General features: G+C 38.5%; 1 protein-coding gene across 3 annotated transcripts in view; it reads left to right on the top strand.

Moving 5' to 3' along the window:
* The window catches only part of erbb4b (erb-b2 receptor tyrosine kinase 4b), a 305,024-nt gene that overhangs the window by 121,099 nt on the left and 166,358 nt on the right, over positions 1 to 17,567 (top strand). For all 3 annotated transcript variants that reach the window (XM_084907994.1, XM_084907997.1, XM_084907993.1), the window contains exon 2: positions 15,733 to 15,884. In XM_084907994.1, the coding sequence (XP_084764120.1) occupies positions 15,733 to 15,884 (152 nt within the window). The remainder of the gene's footprint in view (positions 1 to 15,732; positions 15,885 to 17,567) is intronic.

Raw genomic sequence — 17,567 nt, 5'->3', positions numbered from 1 at the left:
TGTATTTCAGTTACATATTGATTGTTTGATTTCGAGTCTGCTAGTGTGGTAAAATAAAATAACAAAAAAATATTTTTTTTATAGTTTATAGTTTACCCAAAACTGATTGACCTAACTGTACTTAGTTGACTTTTATGTCTTTAGCAATTACGCAGTTTCTCTAAAGTCAGAGTAATGTGGAGACTGAGAGTTACTACTGCTGCAGGAGTCAGTAGTTTCTGATTTAGGAGTCCCATTAATTCTCTCCTTGAAGTCTGTGTTATACCTCTCACCTTAGTAAAAACCCTCTGCTTCCTGTTTACACTGGCTCCCCATTTGTCTTTATGTGACTGCATCATTCTGCCCGTGTGCCTTGTCTTCATTCTACAGTCACACATTTGGCATTTAGGTGATAGCTTTATTGACTTGTGAACAAAGTATAATATTTTAAATAGCCAAAATTGACAAGTAACCAAGAGTATGTTGGTATCATGGCTTCCAAATAGTAGAAAAAACAACTGTAAATGTGCTAGAAATTGAATTTTTATGATAAATAAATAATAAAGCCAAGGAAAATGACAGAAGGTATAGCAACTTCACACAACATAGAGAAAAAGAAAATTAAAAAAAAGAATGGAAACATGTCCAGTAATATGTGTGTACACACACATGACTATTTCAAAAGCCCCCGGGGTTATTAGGGGACTTTTCTTTCCTTTTCTTCACCTTCTGTGCTGACAGTGAGCCTGTAGTTAATAATCCACTACAGTAAGGAGGTCACTGGTCATAAACCTTTTCTGGGAGTCTATATGTGGTTGTGTGTGTCTGTATGTTTATGTTTGAGGATAGAATGCAATGGGCTAAAATGCAGTCAATAGACCAGCCATTGATTTGGCAAAAACACCTGCTACTACAGTTATATAGACTAACCCAAACACGCACAGTTTTTCTAATCACTCACTTAGTTTAAACTACTTTAATGTCAGCTGCTTCCAGCACCTCTGCACCCACAATAAAAACCGTGCATAAATGTAATTGCCTTTGATTCACCTACATCTCCGCCATTATTGAATTACCCAGCACTGGCTAGTTCGAATCAATAGCAATGTTATCACAGGGCCCCAGGTGAGCAAGATATAAAGAGAAAATCAGGTGTGACAAGATCTCCTCTGTCATCAATAGAGTTGCCTGCTCTCCTTTTTCTTGCCATTGACCAGATATTGACTGTTGATGGGGGAGAGAATTGATCTCCTCTCTCGCTCAATGGAAGACAACTTAACATGGGCAGTGGGCGAAAGGCAATCAGACGAAATTGGTGATAGACACAGGATGGGAAACAAAGAAAGGAGAAAGGGAATTAAAGTATTCAAAGGGTAGTAGAGCTGTCTCTAATTGGAGGCATCTGGGGACATTGAAGTAGTAATCAAGAATAAGAAAAACTAGCACTAGCTCTTCAGAAACCAGTATAAGGTCAGCACAGCATTATTCTATATGCAACATGCACACTGTGAAACAAAAGTATTGTACTGTGCATTCTGAAAGTCATTTGCATATTAATATTATGACACCCATCAGTTAAAAAAGGAGCAACAAAGGAGCATGAGGTCATACTTTTTTGTCACATTGGAATTTTAAAATAACTGATGATAACTATCTGATCAAATTTTACAGTTTGGCTCAGAGAAAGGATAAAAAAAACAAAACAAAATAACCCAGGTCAGTAAAATTATTTTTTCATTATGAAAGGAGGCTTAAACTGAGCACCATGCAATTTTAAACCTTAAACCTGGCTTTATATTTGCTTTTACTATTGTAAAAAGTGAAGTTAAGTTATTTTTCCATTCTTCTCTCTTACCTCTGTGTAAGCTCTGAAAAAGTCCATAGCCAATTTATTTATTTATTTTCATTTGTTAATAAGACCACTGGCAGTATTCCACCTATGCACAAAGGGCATATAAATATGGGAGAATTAGAAAATAAATAAATAAACTGAAACTCTTGACCCCAGTGTCACTGCAAATCAATACAGAGCTGTTCTAAGTGATCATCTTTATGATGATACAATAAACATCCTAATAAGAATGGTTGCTTCCAGCATGACATGAAAGTGCCCCCAACATAGTTACTGAACTGCTCGTGGGTATGATCTTAATCACATGCTGTAGCTTTTTGGAATCATCAGATTTCAATCGAACACCAATGGCATTTCAACCAGTAGCATTTTGAAGACTTGTAGAATCAATGCCAAGAGGCAGTGAAGCTGTTGTGGTGGAATGTGGTACACCTTATAGGATGATGGGGGTTTTTGTAGTTGTTGTTGTTGTTTTCCTTTAATTTGTCAACTATCTCAACTTTTAGCATATTGACAACCAAGAAGCAAAACAGACCACCAAATCAATAGCTGTGTATGATGGATGACACAAGGCATTCGAAAATCGGTCAGAATTTTAAACGTGCTCTAGTCTGCCTCCAACTTTATTAAGAGTCCAGTTTAACTAGATGACATTTTTATTTTCTCTGCTTTTCCTGCACCTTGATATTCATGTCATGTCCTCAGAAAATCCCTAACAGGGAATCATTGGGTCTTGTCAGCCAGCAGGAAAGTTAGACCATCAAAGATAATTGCATGCTAATGTTCAATAAGCCTTGTAAGTCGCTGCAGATAAGTGTGGCTGCCAAACATCCTTGCCAGGGGAAAGCACATCTAATCCCTTGGCTGTGGCCGGGGAAAATTAATATTAAGCTCCTTTGGCCACTTCCAGTGTGGCGATAGAAACAATTACACAACAGCCCACCAGAGCGCAATTAATGAAAAACTGAGCAGTTGCTTAGTTGACACATTCTAGCAAAGATACATCTATCCACTAGCTGGACAAACAATTAAAAATCGTATAAAGCAGTTGAATTGGGCAATTTTTTTGAGTTCACTGGGCGTTGGAGTTTCCGCAGAATAACCCTGTTGTTCAAGAAATTCATCATTGTCACAACTCCATGGCCGCTGTTTACACAGTGACCTGCATTTGTGCAATATTTAATTAAAATGTGCTCAGAGTAGATCAAGCAGAAAAAAAGGCTTTATTAACATGTTCATTTTTGATGACAGACGTAATTTATTGAAAGAATATGAGGTATTTACCGTTTAAAGCCATTAAGACCAAAATCATGTTTGAATTTCTTACCCTGCACTTAATACTTTGGCTATTTGGAATCTTTCCTTTTTTTTCTTTCTGTCTTTCTTATAATGCAAAATATTAATAGAACACTAGGTGCAAGTAGGCATATGCTGTGGTCTTTCAAAGCATAAAGTAAAAAAAAACCCAAAAAACTCCAAAACAACATCCATCCATCCTCAAAAAAATCATTCCCAAAATGACTTTTTTAAAAAGAGGCAGCAATATATCTTGAAATACAGTGATATAGACTTTAAAGTCTCCTAGACCTATATCAGACTAGCTCACTGCTTTTAATCAGTGTGTAAGAAAATCTCTACTGGTCTAACCTTTTAAATTACTTTAATGAAAAACTCAGTTATGTAACATCTGAAACAACGATAAGAGAAAATAATAGCAATAATAAACAAGTTACTAGAGTGCGTAAATAAGAAAATCCAAGATTCTATCTCAAAAAATAAAACAGACTTTTCTATTTAGTTTTAAACACATATTCTAACAGATAATAAACAAAGCTGGAGAAGTCAGTGTTTGGGATCTTAGGGATGCAGGGAGAAATATTACAGCACTTAGAGTGTGGATGAGAGTTGTGTTTCCTGGTGTCTTCAAAGCTGTTTTTCAGTTGAATTTTATTTTACAGCTAGTACTTTAGTATCCTTTCGTATTATGAAGCATGATTTTCTAATCATGTCATAATTCATAAACAGTCACACACCCTAGGACTATACTTTTTTTTAATTCTCAGTATGAATCAACAGCATGTATGCATGTAAGCACCATTGTATCACTATCAGAGGAGATAATAGTATGTTGCTGAAGTAGCAGAGAAATGATATATGTCATATAGATATATTATAAATGTTAACTTATTACATTCTTAATGTATTAGATTTGTTTTTACACACTTATAGGCATAGATTATTTGGAAGATAGCTGGCTAGTGTCAGATGATATTAGCAACCTCCCTCAGTCCTTTCATTAAAATTAGTCCTGACCTTTGTTAGAATTAATATTGTTTGATAAAGTTGATGTAGGAGAGCTATGTGAATCTCTTAATAGAAAGTTGTTGTTTTTTTCGCAATCTCAATTATATAATAGATAGACAAAAGTATAGGAGATCACAAATCATAATATTTGGATTCAGGTGTTTTCAGTCCTAATTTTACAGGTGTATAAATCAAACCCCCAGTCATGCAGTCTGCCTTTACAAACCTTTCTGAGAGAATGAGTCCAGGTGAAGTTGCAGGTAGAGATTGACAGTGTGTCTCCCCTCTCTGTTTACTGTTCAGAACATGTAACTAGTTTGTTACTAGTTACATGTTTTCTGCTAGTATCAATTGTGATGCTTACATTATGATTTTGGACCATGTTGTGATCACTGATTTATATATATATATATATATATATATATATATATATATGTATATATATATGTATATATGTGACTCGTGTAATCAATCACATTTCATGTTGCTTTGGCATTTAAAAATTGGACAAAGCTTGTTGTATTAACAGAATCACTACCCAACAAATAATAAAAAAACAAAACAATGCAAGAGAAACATTACCTTACACGTAATCTGTGTCACAGAGAATAGGAAATCTAAGTATGGAAAAATGATGTGGCTCTCGGCTTAGATCTCTTTAGTAAACCATGATCTCCTGTTTTTTTCCCTCTATATCTTGTTGTAATATAGTATCTACAGACAGATTGATAAAAAAAAAACATACACTGTATAGCCTATTTTTCTTTAAAAAAAAAACATGCTTGAACACACACAAAGATAGGACACTCCCCTTTGTCTGACCACTGCAGCTTTCCACTTGGTAATTCATTGCTGAGTCTGATATTGTATTACAAGATATATTTGCTCCCTCCTCTAATAAGAACATAGATTACAAGCAACACTGAATTCACTATGTGCATCCCAGCTGATTGCTTTGCCTGCCTGTGTGTTAGCTTATATCTTTTTAAGCGTCAGTGCCTAGCTATTTACATTCATCCACTAAGCCTTAAAACAAATTATAATCGATCTTGGGCGTGATGAAAAGGGTGGTCCTGCTGCAAATTAAAAAGAATGCAAGGTGACAAGGACAAAAGAATCACAATCAGCTCCTCTCAGAGTGTGTGGTGCAAAAAAAAAAAGACCATCAACTCATACGTCTAAGATGTGCAAGCAATCCAAGACACATATTACAAAGTTTTCTGTTAAGACCTAAGTGTTTTCTGTCACTCATTACTGAGAGCTGTCAACAGTAGGAAAACTTATTTTCTTTAGAAAGTGCAACAAACTGTCTAATCCAGCGGTCCCCAACCCCCGGGCCTCGGACCGTTACCGGTCCGTGAGTCGTTTGGTACCGGGCCGCGAGAGTTGAGGCTCAGGTGTGAAATGTATGGTTTTTATCGGTTTTCAGCATTATTTTGTTATCTTTTTTATCGTTAACTCGTTTTTCCTGGGTCTTTTCACGTGTGTTATGAATAAATCTTCTTTTTTTCGGTACCGATACTAGTTTTATTTTGTTGTATTTATCCGCGACACCTTAAAGGCCGGTCCGTGAAAATATTGTCGGGCATAAACCGGTCCGTGGCGCAAAAAAGGTTGGGAACCGCTGCTCTAATCAGTTTAATTAGTCAGACAAGTTAATCTCAGTCTCACTAGACAATCATGTACATGAATCCTTTCAAATGATCATCAAGATATAAAAGCAAAAGAACAATTATACATTATATCATATGATTTACCTATTCTAAGGACAATGACTACAAGTAATAATAATAATACTAATAATAATACATACTGTGTATAAAAATAAATATAAACAAGAGCAAGTACATTGTAATTCAACCACAATTCCAACCAAAGGGCATTGCTTTTCTAAAGTCTGTTCTTAGGATTATTGCAGCTTTAACAAGTTAGATTTCTGTGTTCTCATAGGCTTTGCCTGCAAGCAATGCCTCTGGGTAGCTGAAATATTTCAAACAATAGTGCAGATTCTTAAATGAGAAATGTGATGTCATTTTTGTATGGTACATTTGTCAAGGTACTACACATTATTGGTCCAAATGTCTAAGATGGATGGATGGATAAATTAATAGAGTTTGTATAGTAATATTTGCTCGTCATCTTGATGACTGACACATTCAACCTGTCTTCCTGTCAGTGTGTTCCAGCAGTTTAATGAAATAAATGATTTTATTATGGTGACAACTCTAGACATGTCTCTCATATGTAACGTGCCGTCGTATGTCCCCTGAATGACAAATCTCTCACTATCTGGAAGGCTGAGAAAAGAGACAGACATTCTTGCTTGTGAAACAAGACATGTATTCTAGATTTGAGTGCTGAGGGAAGAGATGCGTTAATGAAGTAATGTTTAAGTCATTACAAGTACCAGTGTTGCTACAGTACCCCTTATTCATTGTCACTATGATCAGTGCTGCAGGCAAAAATACAGACATAAAATTAAATTCTTCCTTAAAATCTTGGATGCATTTTTTTAACTTTTCACTAAAAATGTGTTATTTCACTCTTGTTTGCCTCAAGCAATATTTTTGATGTAAATATTTGCATGCTCAAATGAATAAAGAATTCAAGCTATTGTTTTTGAGAAGGGTAAATATCACATGGAATGATTTTAAAGTTGTATGCCCTGTTGTTTCAAGCTGATTGTCTGATTTCTTGTAATATTTATCTGCATTGTATGAATATATTTTTTGCCCTGTCTTAATTACATCCGGACTGCTGAGCTGATCAGCTGTTGCACGAACATTTACTGGGAGGAACTGTTTTTAATACCCAGTGCATGACCAACAGACATGTATGTCCTTGAACGCCCATGCACAATAAACACATAAATACACACATGCGTCCATTCATATGTCCTACCTGTGGAAAGCGCAGGGTCCATGAACCTGCTGAGAAATCATTTCCCAGGCAAGCAAGCGAGGCAATTTCGTCACAGCAAGGAGGAAAAAAGGCTTTTTTTAATGGGGAAAAATGGGAGGCAGGGGATGAGTTAGCAGTAGCGGCCAGGATAATTGATGGCAACTGTTTGGGTACGAGATTAAGATTCATTGGAAGGACCACACATGGGGGCTGGAAACCAGTATGTGCTAGAGGCATGAAGGATATGAGGCAACATTTTGACTCGCTTGCTAGCTTAATTGATAGTGTCGTCCCAGATGCAGGGTGAAAAAAAGAAGAGAAAAAACTATCAAACAGGATTTGGAATAGAGGCTAGAATGGATTCCAGGACCTGGACCTAAACTAAGACTGACAGAGTGAGAATGGATTAGGAAGTAGGGCAAAAAGCAGTGGAAACCCAGCGGCAAAAAAAAAAAGCTTTGAATGTTGAAGGTCAGTGGATCCTATCCCCAGAATTTCTGGAAACAGGCTGGAGAAAAAGTAAAGCGCGCGAGGTACATACTGCCACTCATCATCGACTATCCTTGAGGAGCCTTTTGGCAATGTGCTTAACACACAACTGCCCCAGTAGAGCTCCTCGGTGGGGAGCAATAGGAGACACAGTATAGTATTGCTCCTGCTGTGAATGTGACTATTTGTATGAGTAGAGAAAGTGAGTGGAGCCAATCTGATTTCCTGGACACAGCAACTTATGTTTAAAACATAACACCACCTAACACAATGAATACCTGTCGGTCCTTTTTTTTCCTGTAACTTTTTGATGCGTTATGAAAGCACAGAACTCACATGGGGGCAGCTATACTGTAGAATATCTAAAGCATTCTGCAGTTCTGGGTGGGTATACACATATACTAGAAAATAAAGTAGTGTATCTGGCACATATGCACTGTCGTGGGTTGACGGCTAAAAGGAGTGTATGCAGAAATGACAGGACAGGAGAAGACAAAATAAGAGGCAAATGTATACAGATGTGTGTCTAATTTCCTCCTGATACAATGACACTGGCAGAGTACCAAAAATGCGAACACCACACAAAGGTGAAAATATTCTATTTACACTTTATTAAGTCAGAGGAATTTAAAAGAGAGGCTGATTTTAAACCATGTGTGTAACCTGGCATCACACACATTCAAAAAGAGACGCACTGATACGCTGCACAAGTTTAAGATTTATTGCGGGAGTGATGAAAAAATACTGGTTAAACTTGTTGACCATAGACATGAGTAATTTGCCGTGATTTAAGGAGAGATTTTGTTCATTGTTAAATCAAATAACAAATAACACCCTCTATCACCTCTTTAGTCAGAGATTTTGTTGGTGTACTAAAACATTGATACACACATATATATATATATATATATATATATATATATATATATATATATATATATATATATAGGAAAATCACAATAATGATAAGAAATGTTACTGCTGTAGCTTTAAGTTGCTTTTTTTTGTACGAGTCTGTGTGCATGTTTAATTCATTGTTAGCCTCTTCTAGATGTAAGGAACAGTTCTTTTTGTTTTGTTCTTCCATGATTTATGTGTTCACTTGTGTGAGTACAAACAAATTAAACCAAAATGATCTCTAAATAGTAGCACTACGTGTTTGTGTGTAGGTACATGTGTGCGTTTCCATTTTTAGAAGTGAGCCTCTGAGGATCACTTAAGTGTGTCGGCATGTTGCTAAAAACATAATAGCTTAAGGCCACGACATAGATGCAGACGTACAAAGTGCTCAGTCCCTCTCACAAACACACGCCGACACTGTCAGCCCGTGTCTGCGCACACATACACACCAAGGTAGTTTGCAACTGATTCATTTGACCCCATTGCTCAGCCTATCTGCTCTCTCTTTAGCAGACTGTTGGGATATGAACCACCTCAGGGGTTTACTGTTTCTACTATTAGCATATAAAGAGCATAAATTTCACTCCACCTTGTATTAGGAGGAAACCTCTGAGACTTCAAGAGCAAAGGCAAAGCCACTGAGGAAAACTTCAAAAAAAAAAAAAAATCAGTGGCTGGAAAAGTTGTGCTTTAAGCTAAAAAGGAAAGTCAGGTGGATTTGTTATTAAGTAGAGTACACGGATCCATTCATACACAGACACAAGTCAGTCTAAATACATATTTTCTTTTAAAAACGCACATTTTAGGTAACCTGCTGAAAGGAAATAGTAGCATGAAGGAGTCCAAATAAAAAACACTTTTCACCTGTCTTTTAGTTTACTGTAAATTAACATCTCTGTCTCCACCACAACTGAGTGCATTCTGACAAAGAGTTGATCTAACTGCCTCACACAATGATAAGTGTCTAGTTAGCTGAGCTGTAAGAGGTCTCACAGTCTAGGTGAGAACAAGCTCCCATCTCAAACTTAATGAGTGAACTGTGTTGGAACGATACTTAATCAAAATACTGTTGTAGTGAAATAGCAGAGAACAAAGGCTGCCTGACAAGAGGGTCAGCAATTTCTCTTTGTTCAACAGCAAAATATGCCTGCTTTTTGAGTAGTCTGGCCTGGCCTATCATAGAGGAGGTTAATCATCCACCTCACTCGCATTAAAAACCAAGCCCTGGAACCACATAGTGGTTTGTGTGCATGCCAAAAGCCCCCAAAGCAGCCCTGGAGGGTCCTTCACTGGCTGCTTTAATCTTTGCTGGAGCAGCATCTGATTTCTCCAGTAAAGAAAATCTTCAACCGCTTCCTTGGTAAGGCTTAGGATAAAATGAAGAAGGTGCTGCTAGTGCTATTTAGTTTTGAAATGCATCATAAATTATGCATATATTGTTTTCAGCATTTCACAAAACCTAGTTAATTTTGCCCTCCAATGGCTGAAGCATAATTGGTATAGCGTGTGGTGCGGTATAAGCAGCTGGTGGTCATGCACTTGTGCTCTGAGACAATTGTTCTGAGTTAATTATTGAATTCAAAACGTCTGCCACATGCAGTCCAAACATATATTTGAAGTACTCACTCCTTCTTTTTTCCATAAGGCCAATTTGCCATCATGGGAAGAGTGTGAACCTCTGATTAGTGACACTATAGTGACCAGTGAAAACAGTGCTAAGGCTGTATCTTCCAATACATTTCCTTGTCTGTCTGTGTGATGTCTTAATGCAGTGGAAAGAGGTGGTGGTACATAGGTGAGAGGATCAGTACAGGCAGTTAGAAGGTTCCCTCAGCAACAGAGCAAAGTGGTATTTTGGTGTTTGGGTTGAAAATTGGTACTAGACTTTGCAATAAGTTTCTTAAAACTACATCATTTAGATTTAACAAACAAGACTAGATGCATGGAACACATAAACACTATTTACAGATTAACCAAAACCAAAACTTAAACAGAAACCCTGAGGATATGCAAAACCTTGGGCCTGGCAAGTTTTCTAGAAATCGAAATAAGAATGCAAGGTACCACCCAAATGTTAAAAAAGGCTCTATTTTTGCTTTAAAGGTAGACAGGAAAGTGGAGAGGCGGGGGGACTTGAACACAGGTCACTGCACACTGGCCATATGGTATGTGGGGCCCTGTTCACCCACTTAGCTAAAGCAGCAGCCCAGAAAACCCCCCAAAAGGATGTTAATGCAACACATGGTGACAGGTGTCATGACTTTAAATCAATATAACAAGTAGTGTCTATGGGGCGGCATGAAGGTCTGTGGTGGTGATGAGGCCATCTGCAGTTCTTTGGGGCCTGAGGTTGAGGACTTGATAGACCACAGCTTCCACCCTGGAGGGAGAATGATTCAAAGAGTTTGTTTTTGTGGTGGAAGAAGTCAGCTGCAATTTTTCTTACCCGCCTCAGAATCCTAGAGGTGTACAGGTCCCGGAGACATGACAGATTGTAGCCAATCACATTCTCAGCAGAACAAATGACGTGCTGTAGTCCTTGGCAGTGGCAGCAGAATACCAGATGGTGATAGAGGAGGTGAGGATGGACAGGGGAGGTGTAGAAGTGCGCCATCTTAGTCTTTGGCAGGTTGACCTTCTTCAGCTGCTACAGGAAGTACATGCTCTGATGTTCTTTTTTTGTTTGTTTGTTATGGAATGGGACCGCACGTGGCAACCAGATAGTTAATCTCCCACCTGTAAGTGGACTCGCCCCAGCCAAAGAAAACATTTGAGTTTGACAGATTGCACACTGCAGCTGTTGGTGTGCAGGGACAAGAGTACAGCAGGAAGAACACAGTCTTGTCAGGAAGCCTCACTGATTGTGGATATCATCATGCTTTCACAGTTTCACGTGGTGTCAAACAAGAAGTTTCTCATCCACCTGCAATTTCTTTTATACAGCAAAACTGAAATGACGTTACTGAAGGCAGAGCTAAAACCAATAAACAGGTCTGTGTTCCTAGGGAGTCCAGGTGCTGTGGCAGTCCATGTCTATGGATGATGGCTCTGCAGACAAAATGCGAGGGCTCTGAGAGTCATTCAGTGGTTCTTAATGTGTCCTTTATTATTATTGCACACTATAACGTGTTCATTACAGGAGTAAGCCAAAGTGGAAGATCAGACAAACTCAAAAGCATTTCTACAGGTCAGTGCAGGTCTAGAAGTCTTTTCACTATACCTACTGTCAGTCGTGGACTCAGTCAGGAAGAAGAAGCTAGAGGATTTGGGGTAATGAGGTGTGTTTCAGTGTCAGCCAATCACTCCGCTGTGACTTCAGTGGGTTTTTTTCATCTGGAGACAACTTTAAATCCCACTGAAATACTGAGAGCAGAGTGCTAAGAGAGAAAAAATAGGGTAGAGTGAAGCACACTGTTCTGCACAGTTTCACCATAGTAATTACTGGATTACAAAATACATTTCATTTACATTTAAATACATACATTTGAAATAAAGTTAAATCTGCAATTTGTCATCAGCAATTTTTAATAACGTTTTATGACACTAACTCAGTAGGTGTGATATCTATACTATGCTGTGCTGTGTTACATAATTGTATATTTACTCTTTTAATAGCAACAGTAATCATAAGTAATGGCAACAACCAAATCAGACACTGGGATTGCTGGCTTTTTCTTTTTTGTTTATGGAGTTGTAGCTTGACAGCAGATTTAAAGAACAGCAGGAGGCAGAGAACATACAGATAAACTGCAATTACAAAAAGTAACATAAAGTATACATTCTCTGTTGTTGTTTTGGTTTTGAAATCTCAAAGTGTTTGAGCTTGTTCACTGAAAGCAAATACAGTTAAAATAGGTGAAAAAGAAGGTGAGCCTAAATAGTACCAGTAATAGTATTTGTTTTAATATTTAAAATGCATGCAATGCTGTCTGCTTTTGTAGGGGAGCGAGAGTGCATAACAGCAACAGCAAGTTATCCTCTGTGGAAAACTCTCACAAGGTGTTGGAAATATGCACCACTGATGACACGATTGCTAATTTATGGTAGACCATATGGAGACAGCGACAGCATTGTTGGTAGATGACCAGAGCTCAGAGGGCAACGAGAGGTTAGTGTTACTGGACCGTGCCGTTATCACGAACACTCATCTAGTTATTGTTTCTGATGCTTATTAAACTGCTCAGCAGATGGACGATAATCTAGGCCATGATTACCATCCGAGGCAGTGGCTTGTAACTCACACTTAGCCACTGAGGCTCATCTGGGAGACATTAGGGGACAAAGGACAACTCTGACCTCAAATATGGTACTTTATTCAACGTGCCTGACAGAAAATGTAGTATTTTCCACTGTGTAAAGCTTATTTCTACAAGGTACTCCTATTTATTCAGTTCACGCTGACGAAGTTCAGCTATTGACAGTGTTTACTCAAGGAAGTGACATTTGCAACTTTATTTAATTCGGTCAGTTATTTGCTATTGGGATGACCTTTTGCTGGCTTCACTGGCAGGAGCCTATAAACCTCGGAGGCTCACCAGCTTTATAGGCATTCAATAGTCGCACAAGGCACTATTGATGAAGTTGCTGTGTGCACAACCAAATGAAATGAGAAGGGATCAGAAATCACGACACTAAAGTTCCCGTGTAATCCTGATGAGGATATTTATGAAATTAAAATGGATGAAAATACAGCTAAGGGGCATTTCAGCCTGTTTGCAAAGACTTAAACATTGTTTTGTTTTGTGTAAAGAATTTACTCTTTGCTGAAGGTTTTGATCGTGTCAAACGGTGATAGATGCATTGTCGTCTTTTTTGGCGGCTGTCTGTCAAAGATACATGGGAGCTCTCTGTCTGTTTATCTATTTACTTGATAAATATGGGGTTTTGCATTATCTGACTAAATGCAAGCTTTGCTGCAAAAGCCTTTATATGCTGTTCGAGACCATAGAAATTGAGCCGTGTGCATTTTTTCCCCATTGGCACACAGTCTCATTAATTACATGTATTGGGAAATGTTGTGTTATTATGATTTATCGCTATGATGTATCACTTCTGAGGTGAAATTCTCCGCAAACACATCACATCAATTTACTCTCACAGGCAATTATCCTTCATACATGGAAGAAAGACACTTAAACTCATTGGCATTCTCAGCATTGAGAGTGCCAGAGAGTGAAATATATCAAACAGATGACATAGAATTCCTTTTGTGGAATAGCCATAAGCATTAAACAGTATGAAGATTCATTTGTTCTTGCAGTGTATTCCTGTATTCCTGGCAGTATGTTAAACAATTGACAATTCAGCATCTTATAGCTTGTGCTCATGGGTGGGCAGGTTGTCCAATTGTTTTACGCAACCTTTAGTGTGACATACGGACTCAGATGTAACGTATTGAGCATGGAGACAAATGGATTCGATCATGCGATGAGAGGGGGAAAATACATCCTGAGGTCTATTGTTTACAGCCTGCCCACGTTCACGCACACACATGCAGACATAAGAGTCTACACCAGTTGGAGCACCGGGCTCTGCAGTAAACCTTTAACAGTTCACACATCCTCTACAGTATAAATGCACAGATGGTTTAGTTGTGGTTCACTTGGCAGCCAGCACCATCTCAAGCTCATGCAGAGCTTTCGTGGTAGGTCATTAGAAGTCACATTTAAAAAGAGAAAAAAAAAATGTAAACATTCTATACATTGCATTAGACAGGTTTCAAAAGTCAGCAGACTTACTGAAGCTCTGCAAATGGGTACAAAAAAAGTAAATTTCACCAGACATCACATCATCACATGCCACAATGCCCCTTTCCTCTGATCTCGGCGCTCTGCCTCAAGGGTGCAATAACAGTTTATTACACCTATCTTCACTTTATGACCCACCCCACCACCTGCCCCCACCACTTCCACCCCGCTCCCCTCAAGCCCACGCTAACTGTTATTGAAAACACCCAGGTCTGCTATATATCATTCCTGAGCAGCACGGAATGCTATGCGCAACATAGCTAATCAGCCCCAGATAGAATGGGTATTGTCCAGGTCATAGAAGAATAGCTCCACTTATCTAATATCTGCTTAGATGTGGAAGTATTTAAACACAGTTTCATTTGTCTTTTGAGCCTTTGTTGCCCTGAGGTTGAATCTTTTTCTCCTCACATATATCTATTGTGTAATCAATGGAGTGAATAAGAACTATTTTTTTCTGCATTGTGCCTGTGTGAAGATAACAGTGTAAATGAGTTCTGGCATATGTTTTGCTAGCAGAGTGGACAGAGTGCAAGTTGGACTGAGAGTGATCTAAGGTATGTGATGGAGACTGCGGTATAGCACATAGTAGGGTGGGATTGAAATGCAAAGCATCAGTAAAGATCTTTTGAGGTGGATGTGCTCACAGAGAGAGGTTACAGCTCAAGGGAGACAGTGTGACAAGACTCTTGGAAGGACCCACCACCCCTCGGTCACAGTGATGGCTTCACTGCTATCAAGCGTGAACAGGGTGCAGGTGGGAGAAACCACACTGCCATGACAGTGTGTGGAAATGAAGCTAATTCTTCAAAAGGAGCAAATGTCAATGTACATCTGTAACTTGGGTTTATATCAGCAGGTTTGCAAAATGTGCGTAAGTGAAAACACTAAGGCAATACCTTATTGTGAATGTGGCTTATATTTTAAGACTAGTAAAGGAATATAGGTGGGCAGGAACGGCAAATGATGTTTAATTTCATAGGGATTCAAGATTTAGCCACAAACCTTGGGATTTATCTGTTTGTGTCCATGCAGTCATACATGTGTGTTTTAATGTTAGACTAGGGAACACCAGCTGATAGGGCAGATGGCTTGTGTCATCTTGAGTGTGCAAGGTATGTGATGGGTGGAAATGGTCCTGTTTAATTACCTTTAAAGTGAGCAGCGCAGCTAGGTACTAAAGAGCTCTCATCTGCCCTGTAGGCACCAAGGGAAGCTCTAGGAAGGCCTTGTGGTGTAGTGGTTCAGTGGCTGCATCGTGTTACATGGCCAGCTTAGTCACATGACAACACTCTAGATTCTTCACAGCACAGGTGTGGTGCTGAAAAACAAGCTGTTTATATGTCTTTTCCTAAATTGTTGTCCTTATTTAAATTTCTACATTAAAACCCTTTTATACATACAAAACATTTTATACTTTGTTAGAAATCCAAAATACAGGTTTTAACAATAGCATTGTGGTGTTTTGGGGCAATGTCCAAACCCATCCTCAGTCAAAAAAAATGAATGTAGCTGGATTACAACTGACTTATCTCTCTTCTCCTGTTTCTCTTTTCGTAGTATGTGCTGGAACGGAGAACAAGCTGAGCACGCTTTCGGACCTGGAGCAGCAGTATCGCACTCTGAGGAAATACTATGAGAGCTGTGAAGTTGTAATGGGCAACCTCGAGATCACAAGCATTGACCGCAGTCGTGACCTCACCTTCCTCAGAGTAAGGGAAAAAAAACAACATGATACCGTCAACTAATAGACCGCATTTTTTTGGCACATTTTAAGTGCAAAGTTATAGGCTTCTAGATTGGAACCACCAAATTTCTTAAAATAGTACACAAAAATCACTCCCCCTGAACATTTGAGAAAATATATTTTTATTTGAATAAAATAACATGTGCCTATATATTCTGTTTAAAAGATTCACATATTCCTTTTTGACTAGTAATGCCTATCATCTGTCTTTTTACCTACACAATAGAAATACAAATACTCATTTTTTTCACAAGTTACTGAGTCTAAACTTCTTAATGTGAACTTTGTCTTTTTTTTCTTCTCATATGACCTTGTTACCCAGAGAATGCTTTGTGCTAAGATCTTTTTCTACCAATCAGCACTTGGATTAGTGTCTATCTCACCAATGATAAGAGGAGAGGAAAGTTGTTCTAATCAGCGGGTAATCAAACCTCCTCTCTACTCAGCGTGTCTAACTGATTGTATGCTCGCACCATTGTGATCTGAAGCACAGAATAATCAAAATCCAAATAACTTGATCCTTCAAATCTCATTTTTGATTGAACGCGAATCACAGACTACAGTGAAAAAGTTCCACGGAGCTGGTCATCATTTCATTTTATTTCACTTTTGAGCCTTCAGCTTTAATCTCGAAGATATTTATTATTTTTATTGCTTCATTTTTCATATAATTATACCCAAGACTTGAGCAGGTGAGTCAACTGAATTGGACCATCTAAGAAAAGTATAGTTTTGAAACAATCTAACACTATTGTTATCAAAAAGAAACACTAGGATACAAAATGTGGTTAAAGACTGTGCTCTAACACTGTGGTAAGTACACTCTTGGAATTGCTTACATGAATGCGTTTTTTCACTTTGGTTGAGAGGACACATACAAACTGAGTGTCAGGTGATGGAAGGTCCCAGCTCCACTGAGGGCCAAACTGTAATAGTGCAGTAATGAAGAGTTAGAAGGTGGTAACTGCAGGAGAATTTACAGGAGAAAAAAAAAGAGAAAACACATGCATTCTGTTTTTTGGTGAAATCAGCTGCTCTTAGTGACCTCTATCAGCACTTCACTTCTCATGAACACCAACTCAAGACTATGCTGGCTGCGCTCTGCACTGCTAACGCATCCAACTCCAATTGATTCCGGTCTATCTGGGGGTCTTGGGAGCTCCCCTGGTGTTACACTAAAGTGCTGACTGCATTAATGGTCCAATAGTGCTGTGTGAATGAACTGGGCTAAGGAGGCTTTGCCAGTGAGGTAGTCCTCCAACAAGGCATTCTGTATTTTTTACATGTTGCTCCTTACTGTGATGATTTAGAAGTTAATACTGCGATATGACATTTTTATGTAAAAAAGTCCTCTGTTTTTTGTATTTAATTTGAACGGACACAAAAACGCCAAGATTGATCAAAGCACCAAAACAAAGTCATTAAGTGTTTTACATCGTAAAGCACAATTCTGATAACGCCCCCTGTGATGCAAAACAAAACGAAGATGATATTAAGAAAGAGGGAGCAATAGATGCAAAAGTGCTACCATTAGACTCCTGCAGAGATAATGGGCCCCACTGACTTAGATGAAAAACGGTAGTAGGGGGGAAAGATGTGGCTCAAAAACCAAGTGTGATTGTTGTTTATCTACACGGGACCACCACGC

Source organism: Perissodus microlepis, chromosome 16 (assembly GCF_051167445.1).
Source record: "Perissodus microlepis isolate ML-2025 ecotype Zambia chromosome 16, ASM5116744v1, whole genome shotgun sequence".
In the NCBI taxonomy this organism is placed as follows: domain Eukaryota; kingdom Metazoa; phylum Chordata; class Actinopteri; order Cichliformes; family Cichlidae; genus Perissodus; species Perissodus microlepis.
This window is presented reverse-complemented; position numbering and strand designations above follow the sequence as displayed.